The sequence below is a fragment of the Hemiscyllium ocellatum genome, chromosome 5 (assembly GCF_020745735.1).
Source record: "Hemiscyllium ocellatum isolate sHemOce1 chromosome 5, sHemOce1.pat.X.cur, whole genome shotgun sequence".
Classification (NCBI taxonomy): Eukaryota; Metazoa; Chordata; class Chondrichthyes; order Orectolobiformes; family Hemiscylliidae; genus Hemiscyllium; species Hemiscyllium ocellatum.
This window is the reverse complement of record NC_083405.1, coordinates 49,320,870-49,330,038: the sequence shown is the minus strand read 5'-3', so window position 1 is coordinate 49,330,038 and position 9,169 is coordinate 49,320,870. Positions and strand designations below refer to the sequence as shown.

Here is a 9,169-nt window from a genome sequence, read left to right as displayed (position 1 = left end):
AATGTTGCCGCCGCCGCGTTCGGCAGGGACTGCGTTCCGTTCGCGCGTCTCCAGACTGAGTGGAGTTAGTGGTTCATGTGGATCGTGTTCGAGCGTCTGTCTGTTTGAATGTCTGTGTGGGAGAGAAATAATTACTGAGATTGTGGAGCCAGCTTTCTCCATGCACTCGGATGTTGGGGTGGGTGTTTAATCTTTCGGGTAATCAAACCGGGGCGGCACGGTGGCCGGCGGTTTTCGTCCTCTCGGAAGTTATCTTTTAAAAAGAAACCGAATCAAATAGTTTTTGCTTCTCCTGACGGTGTGCGGGTCAGCTTCTAAATGCAGAAACAGGCTTAGCAACTCATTCACCTTCATAGGAATGGCCATATCAGGAGCTGCGGCACGTCTGCAGGATTTGCCTTCCGAGACTTGTTGAATAGTAAGCTGCAGGTTGCGTTGTGTATTAGTGGAAGTGAGTTTAAGAATGTTGTGAGACAATTGAGTTATTGCAGTGATAATTTTGCACTATTTGAATCAGTGTGAGGCGAAGAGAAACGTGTACCAGTTGAGAATGTACATGCGGTAAAATATAAAGTTTGCTCTTTGTGGCTGACTTGGCTAACCTGGATTCAGCAAAGTGAACGAGAAACCTGCGCTGAATTTATGGCTGCTGATGAGTCCGTAAGAAATTTTTTTTGTGTATGTGTGTTGTGGATTTGTCGGTCAGACTGGGCTGATTGTAACTGGATAGCTATTGGAAAGTAAAGCCGCTAAAATCGCCTGGATGTGTGCACCGCTTGGGAAGTGCAGATGTTTTGCAAGAGCTGGGTTTATTTATTTTTCAACGTTGCGGTTTTGTGTGTTCGTGACTTTAGTCAGATGGTAAACGCCCTGAGTAAAGTAATTCAAGAATTTGGTTCCCAGTGTGCCAGGCTTGTCAAGGCGGACGTGTGAAGCCATTTGACACAATTTTGCTAAATGTAAACGTATTATCATTTTCTTTCAAATCCTAATTTTCTGTTTTGAAACGGAGATCTGTGTTCGCCAAGTATAGTACGAGTGACAACCAATCTAGTGATCCTGCTCACGGTCGCACAGTCGGTCTGGATTTGGTGTGCAATTTTATTCAGGATTTGAATCAACCCACAGAATATCTACCATATGCAGTAATTCAGTGTTAGAACAGGACGTTTTAGAAAGTTTTCAAAGTCCTGAGTGGATCTTTTGACTTTAAAATGGAAGCTGAAATTCATTACTTATATCAGATGTGACCTAGTATTGAAATATAACCAACCAATTTGTGTTTTACTTGTATACTTTCTTGCTTTTGTACTTTATACATTATGTATTGAGATTTTTTTATTTTTATTTAGATATTAAGATTTAAACTACACTGGATTCTCGTTGTTGCAGACTGGAATGATCAGCACGATTCGGAATTAACTGTCTTTCAGTGTGGACATCTCTGCATTTTGTCTTTTGACTCCAATCCAAGATGGGTAATGGACTTTCAGATCAAACTCCTATTTTATCAAGTTTTCCATCTTTTCAGTCTCTCCACATCGTTATTCTGGGTTTAGACTGTGCTGGTAAAACTACTGTTTTGTACAGATTACAGTTCAATGAATTTGTCAACACTGTTCCAACAAAAGGATTTAATACTGAAAAAATCAGAGTGACTTTGGGTAACTCAAAAGCAGTGACTTTCCACTTCTGGGATGTAGGTGGTCAAGAGAAACTGAGACCACTGTGGAAATCTTATACACGCTGCACAGATGGTATTATTTTTGTGGTGGACTCCGTAGATGTGGAAAGAATGGAGGAAGCCAAAACTGAATTGCACAAAATAACCAGGATCTCTGAGAACCAAGGAGTGCCGGTACTTTTGATTGCCAACAAACAAGATCTCAGGAACTGCCTCTCACTCTCTGAAGTGGAAAAACTGTTAGCTTTAAGCGAAATAAGTTCTTCCACCCCCTGGCACCTTCAACCTACCTGTGCCATAATAGGAGATGGACTTAGAGAGGGACTGGAAAAACTTTATGAAATGATCATTAAAAGACGAAAAATGTTGAAACAGCAAAAAAAGAAGAGATGAATGTACAGAGGTTAAAGATATTTTGTATTTTTAAAAGCTGAAATATTGCTACACTGGTCATTACACCTTTAGCCTTTTGACAACATTTATGTTGAAAATGTGAGTCTAGTGAGATCAAAGGCAAAGTTTATTTGTGGGATCACAGAGGAAGTGGATATGATAATTAAGTATGGAGAGCAGTTATGCTGGCATAAAACTGTCAGCATCCTTTATTATTAGACCAAAATATATTCAGATCTTTAGTATTTTATTTTCTATTCATTAGCTTTCTAATGTCTGGTTGTGTTTAAGTGTGTGTGTTTGTGTGTCGTGTGTTCCATTTTTGAGGCCTGAAAGACTAGGTACCTGCACAGCACAACTTTTTTTGGGCAAATTGGGCACTAAAAATATTTGGATGTGAACTATTGCAATACAAGAAACATCTGCCAAAATTACATGGAGAAGAAAATGGCTGCTACAGATTGTAGTTTTTTTTTATCTTTGGCTAGGAGACTAAATGAGATGCTACTGGAATTGAGAAAGGCACAAAATGCTTCACCTATGTTTGTCTGTAGTGTTAGAGTTGTTGGCAAGCATGCTTCTTTTAATAAGACAGTGGAAAATGTGCAGTGTCAGAACTAGAGGTCTCTGAGGAGAAAGGAGGGAAAGCCTGGAACACTGATTAACTGACCTTGAACCTCGTCTACTGAGAGCTTTTTTTATAGACAGGAATGTAGCAATCACATGTTAGTCTGTTCTTGTTACTGATATTCACGTTAAAGTAGCTGCAAAGCCTCATTTCTAAGCAGTGTTAACATTTGGGAGGTAGATTTTTTACCGTATATAAGCTGTGACTTGAGATGTGGTAGAAACTTAAAACCTGTCGGTCTGTGTATGTTGCCAACTATGAAATGTTCCTATTAAAGCTATTTAGGCAAGCTTTGCCATTAATTGTGGCGTTTGGTGCCATCTTTTTATGAGTTTCTCCATGTGTGGATTTTGTTATATTTTATTTTCTTTAAAAGGTTTCAAAATCTTTGTATATATTAATGTTAGAAAATAGCCACTCTTGGCTAGTGGTCTCAAGAAGAATTAGAGAACTGTTCAGTCTGGCTGGAAGTAATGTACTTGTTTACTGCTTCAAAGGGATGGTATCATTCTAATGAAACTACAATTGGCTAGCAACCCAAACCTAGCTTTTCTATTTAGGATTATTTAGATGAGTGCGCACAGATTATACAGATCCATGAAAATTCTTAAGTTATTCCAAATTCAAATGCAACTTTTTTATTCAATTATTCTCCTCAGCATACAAGACCACAGCAGGTCATTTCTGAACTTGTGCTTTATTGTAGAATTTGTCATTCTACATATGAACATGCCAGAAGAAGTTATAGAATATTTAAACTTGTTAAGCCATCTGTTGATTTTTTTTAATATAAGACTACATTCCTCCTATTACAAATATGAAATCACAAAAAGTTTTTGTTATAAAATTTTCTAAAATTTCAGATAAAAATAATGATACCAATTTGACCATTGGAATGCTGACAGCAATACATTTGTTTAAAATTGATTATCGTTAATTTTTCAACATTTAAAGTGCAGACCTGTGTGTCCTTAGATGATGATGAGCAATCTTTTCAAATGTTTAACCAAAGTTCTCCACCTAAGGAAAAACAAGGCAACATAAAGATAGCATTGTTCTTTACACAAGATGTGGATTGGATAAATTTTCCTCCTTTTCTGCAATTAAGTTACAACCTCACTATATCTATAAATTCTTAACATTTTTGTAAATATCTGTTTGATGTTTCCTCCTTTTTTTGAGATTCGAAAGCTATTAGAGCTCTGCACTTTGTTGTAAACAGCTGAGAAAATTTGAGAAAAAGCTTAAATTTTCAGATTTGAAATTGAAACCTAAGGGCTCTGTTGAAAGCAAACAACACCCCTGGCACAAAAAACATTTATCACCTGCAAAGAACTGTGTAGTATCTTGCAGATTATAAAGTTTATTTACTTCAAGTATTTTCTATGATTCAAAAAAGCAGGTCAATTCACTTTAAATTTGTTTATTATTAAACCTGATCACTTGCAGAAAAGTAGCAAAAGCAAACCAATTAGTCTGACATTGAAGTCTTAAAAGAAAAATGTATTGATGCTATTACAAGCTATTTTCTAGCTGCAATGAAGTTGCATCTGAACTTCCTTTGGATGACGTAAGGCTGTTGTCAATGTTTTACTGTACTGATTCTGATACTGTAAATATCTTCTGTTTTTGACTTGTACAGTGGCTTCAGGAAATGCACTTTAATGTTCATTAAAGATAAACAGCTTTGTGTAACATCTGTTTTAATAACTTGTTTTAAGAATTGAATGACCTCTGTTCGATTTGTCTTTGGTTAAGTGTTTCCACCTGCACTAGTGGCATTGCTGTCATTTGATTGGAAAAATTCTTTATATTTATATAAATGTTGGAACTTAATAAATACTTCACTGAATAAATTGTCAGTTTTCCATTCAAATCACTCGGGCAACAAATAACACATCTCAAGTTGCCATTGTATAATCTTTTATTTTGTAACTTGTAAGAGAAGGAGACAATTCAATAAAATAGGAATTACTTTTATGTTCCAGTAAGTCAAACTGAGAAAAGAGATCAGATTTATATTTTGTGAAATGTAACTGTTCAGGAAATAGATCCCTCTAACATGATACTTTGTTTTATACAAGCTTTTCATCTTAGAATTACAAGATTATGGAAACATACTTCTGAAACTGAAACTTAACAACTGACAATCTGCATTACGCTTTTAGCTTATTTAACTTGGTTTAAAACTGTATCATCAGGGTATATTCGTTCATGACAGTGTTCTTTAAAAATATGTATGCAGATTAGTTTGATTTTGAACATCAATAGAAACTGATTTGTTTATTGGAAAGGGTTATATGAATGTTCCTGAATATCCCAGTGTTTATATTGGAGTCCAGACTGTACACACCCATGAACAGAAGGTCCCTTAAAAGGAAGCAAAAATGTGAGAAGCCAATGTAATTTAAAACTGATGTATAAAGCTTATTTTGTTCTTTCCCTTTTGTAGCAAAAAGGTTATTTTGTTCTGAAGGATTGTGGTACAAGGTCTGACACTTGTTGTTGAAAAGTGGAAACATTGATTTCCTGTCTGCATCCAACTACTTGTGGAAGGAAGGAAAGGAGCAACAGTTTCTGAGAAAGGAGGTTGTGTAAAAAGTTGATTGTGGCTTTAATATCATATAAGTTAAACAATCAATTAAAGAGTACTGCCTTTTGGATTCCCAAGTCATTGTTGATGCACTGCAAGAATTGTGCTGCATTCGGTGATCTGAACTGCAGTCAAATTTCTCCACAAATGTGCCACAGCAAATGGTTGTGAAAGGCCTTCAGCTTTTTTATACCTCTACCTTAATTTTCAGATAGCAAGTACAACAAAGCTGTGTGAGTTAGGTTGTGCTGCTCTTTTCATTTTGAATGTATTGTTCTATGTCAAGTTTTCCCTATTTCAGCTTTAACAGAACTTTTCTCTACTGCTCTTTACCCTAATCCCACATCAACATATTTCTAGTTGTTTTTTGTATGAAGCCAAATAAAAACTGCAATTTGATCTTAATTGTGGAAATCCATATGCAGTTTTCTCATTTGTTTCTAAACATGATGGCCTAAATGTTGCTTAGTTGAAAATAGCTGTTATTCTGTTCCTAATAAATAATTTATTATTGCTAAAATCCTTCATACCTGGCAGTATTTGTGTAGATACCTTATGTATCTTCTTGTGTGATCACATTATTCCGATAAAGTGGCAAGTATTTTTAGCTGTTGGCTAGTGTTTAATTCTAGAATTATCTATCTGATTTTATATTTCCATTTTTTTCTTCATACCATCCGTTTGTTTTCTAATATCCTTTCTAATTTCATCTCGACATTCTTTGTACCCCTTCAGGATTTCTGCACTAGTGCGATGTCAGTACGGGTTGTTCTGCCATAAATTGCGTTTTGTTAACATGAATTGGCTATAATACAATTAACGAATACAGATGTGTTTCTAAAATGCAAACTTTTAAAATGTATTGGCTATAACGCAATTGCATCGCCAACACTTTAAATCATGCACTTAAACAGCATTTATAGAAAGGGCGGGGTCACACAAACACAACCATTGTGTTATAGAAGAATACTTACATTTAACAAAATTACCTTTTATTGCCTTATACTACCGTGTATGACCTTTGACATCTAAGTTGGTCTAGGCTTTAGAATTTGGAGTCGCTTACTTGTGAGAACTGATTTTAGAACAAATGTCTCTATTTCCTTCTTGAATGGCTACTTTTGCCAACCTGGTAAAACTACAGCAAGACTACTTTCATGTCAGCCAGTGGGAACAGTATGTCTTAGATGGGCCAAGCAATGCGATGATTAAAATATAAAATTTAAACTTTGAAGTTTCACATTTCCAGTCATGATTAGCAATCAACAATTAGCTGTTTTAACAGGAGGAGTCTGCACAAATATCCCAATCCTCAAGGATGGAGAAGCTCACTACAGAATGCAAAGTTGAAGTATTCGGATCCATCTTCAGCCAGAAAGGCCAAGTGGGTGATTTGTCTCGGCCTCTTCCTGGAGTCCCCAGTATTATGGATGTTAGATTTCAGCCAACTCGATCCATGTGATATCAAGAAATTGCTGAAGGTACTGAATACTACAAAGGCCCTGACAATATACCAGCAATCATAGTGAAGACTTCAGCAGCGGAACTGGCTAGGTTCCTAGCCACGTTATTCCAGTACAGGTAGTTCTCCTATAAAGCCGTAGCTGCGTTTGAGCAAAACCTCGCTGAAGCAATTTTCTATTAATAGAAATAATGGGGCCTATGGGAAAAGTGGGATTAGGAGCAGACCAGCAAAGAATATCACTTGTGACTGCTCAAAAATCATACAAAAGTCTGAAGCATAGTATAGTACAGCCTTAATGAAGTTGAAATCATGTTTATTAACAAAACAAAAGTAAATTTAACACATTCAATTTAACAAATGTAAGGAAGTTTCTGTCTGTGCAGTACCTCTCTCAGAAAGCTGTTCTGGCAGCAGCTGACCGATGCATGTTCAGCACAGCACTAAGACCGCCTCTGACATCGGTGCATGTGCAAACAGCAAGAAGACCAGCATTGATGTTGCACATGTGCAGAACTGCATAGAGATTTTGGTGCTGACATTGGGACATGCGCAGAATGAAGCATGTGAACCGATCCCCAGTGGAATTGTGCAATTGCAAACTGAGGTAAGCGTTCTCGAAAATACAATTTCTAATTCTTCAGTGATGTTATAGCCAAATAGCACTGTTAAAACACACATTATCTATATAGCTACAATGGTTGTACTTACCTACCTGACAATGTTGAAAATTATCCAGGTATTGCTTGTCCATGAAGAGCAAGACAAATTCAACAAAATTCAGTTATTGGGATATCAGTCTGCTGTCAATCATTCAGCTAAGTGACCGAAGGACTTGTTTATCATATTGTCAATCACAAAGGAATAAACCCACAGACGCTCCATTTGGGTACCATCACTAGGATCTTAACCTCATGACAGCCTGGGTCCAAGCAAGGACAACAGAACTGATCTCCAGAGATGAGGTGAAAATGATTGCTATTGATGTCAAGATAGCAATTGCCCAAGCATAGCACCCGTGAATCTCTGCCAAACTGGAGTCAGGGGAAATTGGAACAACATTCTTTACTCATAGCACAAAGGATTTGACTCCCAACAATCACAACTAATCATATCAGGCCAAGGATATCAATGGAGGAGTTCTGGGTGATGTCCTAGCCCAACAAGCTTCAGCTACTCTATCATTAACCTTCACTCCATCATGACATCAGGTATGGGCATGTTTACCGATGATTACAAATAACAATACAATTTGTGGCTTTTCAAATACTAAAAGCAGTCCATGTCTCCATGCAACATGACCAAAGCAATATTCAGCCTTGCTTTGATAAGTGCAAGTAATAATTATCCTATGCAAGAGCCAAGCACTGAGTATCTCAAATGAGAGAAATCGATCAATGGCCCTTGACATTCAACATACCCTGGGTTACTGTTGACCAGAAACTGAACTGAACTGGACCAGGCAACGTGAAGTGAAGTTAACCAACCATTCTATGAATTTTAAAAATTCTCAAATTACCCTCCAAAGCTCCTGCCCTTCGCTATAAAATTATCCCCTCTCACTATGAACACTTAACTAAGGGAAACAGCTGCTTTCTATCCACTCTATTCATGCCTGTCATAATCTTATCCACTTCAGTCAGGTCCCCCTCAGTATCTCTGCTCTCCAACCCCTGTCTCTCTTCATAGCTAAAATGCTCCAACTCAGGCAACTCTCTGATGAACTTCCTCTGCAATAACATCTCCAAAGCAATAACATCCATCCGATATTGTGTCAACCAGAACTGCACACAGTAATCCAGCAATGGCTGAACCAAAGTCCTGTACAGCTACAGTCTGATCTCTTTTAATCTATGCCATGACTAATTAAGGCAAGTGTCCCATATGCATTCTTAACCATACTATTAATCTGTTTACTGCCTTCAAGAATCTGTGGACAAGCACCCCAATGTCCCTCTGTTCCTCTTAACTTTCGGATGTCCTGCCATTCATTGAATACTCCTTTTATCTTGTGACTTCTTCCAAAGTATATGACCTCACATTTTTCTCAGATAAATTCCAGTGGCCACTGATCTGTCTATCTGATCAATCTGTCTATTGCCACCTGTAATCCTAAGACCTTCCTCTTCTTTATTAACCCATTTGGTTAATCCTCACGTCACCTGTAAACTTACTTATCCTCCTCACATTTTCATCTACATTGTTTATATATATATTATATATCACGAACAATAGGGAACCCAGCACTCACCCCTGTGTATAACACTGAACACTGGCTTCCAGTCACACAAACAGACTTCTACTACCATTCTCTGTCTCCTTCCACTAAGCTAATTTTGGATCCAATTGTCAAGTTATCCTGGGATCCCATGTGCTTTTACATTCTTTATCAGTTTCTTATGTAGGACC

The 9,169-nt window shown here is 37.2% G+C and overlaps 1 protein-coding gene across 1 annotated transcript; it reads left to right on the top strand.

The window, feature by feature from the left end:
- On the top strand, positions 1-4,561 carry arl4aa (ADP-ribosylation factor-like 4aa). The gene is made up of 2 exons (XM_060824739.1): positions 1-178; positions 1,353-4,561. Exon 2 carries the CDS (start codon positions 1,475-1,477, stop codon positions 2,075-2,077), a length of 603 nt encoding a protein of 200 aa, XP_060680722.1. The 5' UTR covers positions 1-178; positions 1,353-1,474; the 3' UTR covers positions 2,078-4,561.
- Positions 4,562-9,169: the final 4,608 nt, after the last annotated feature.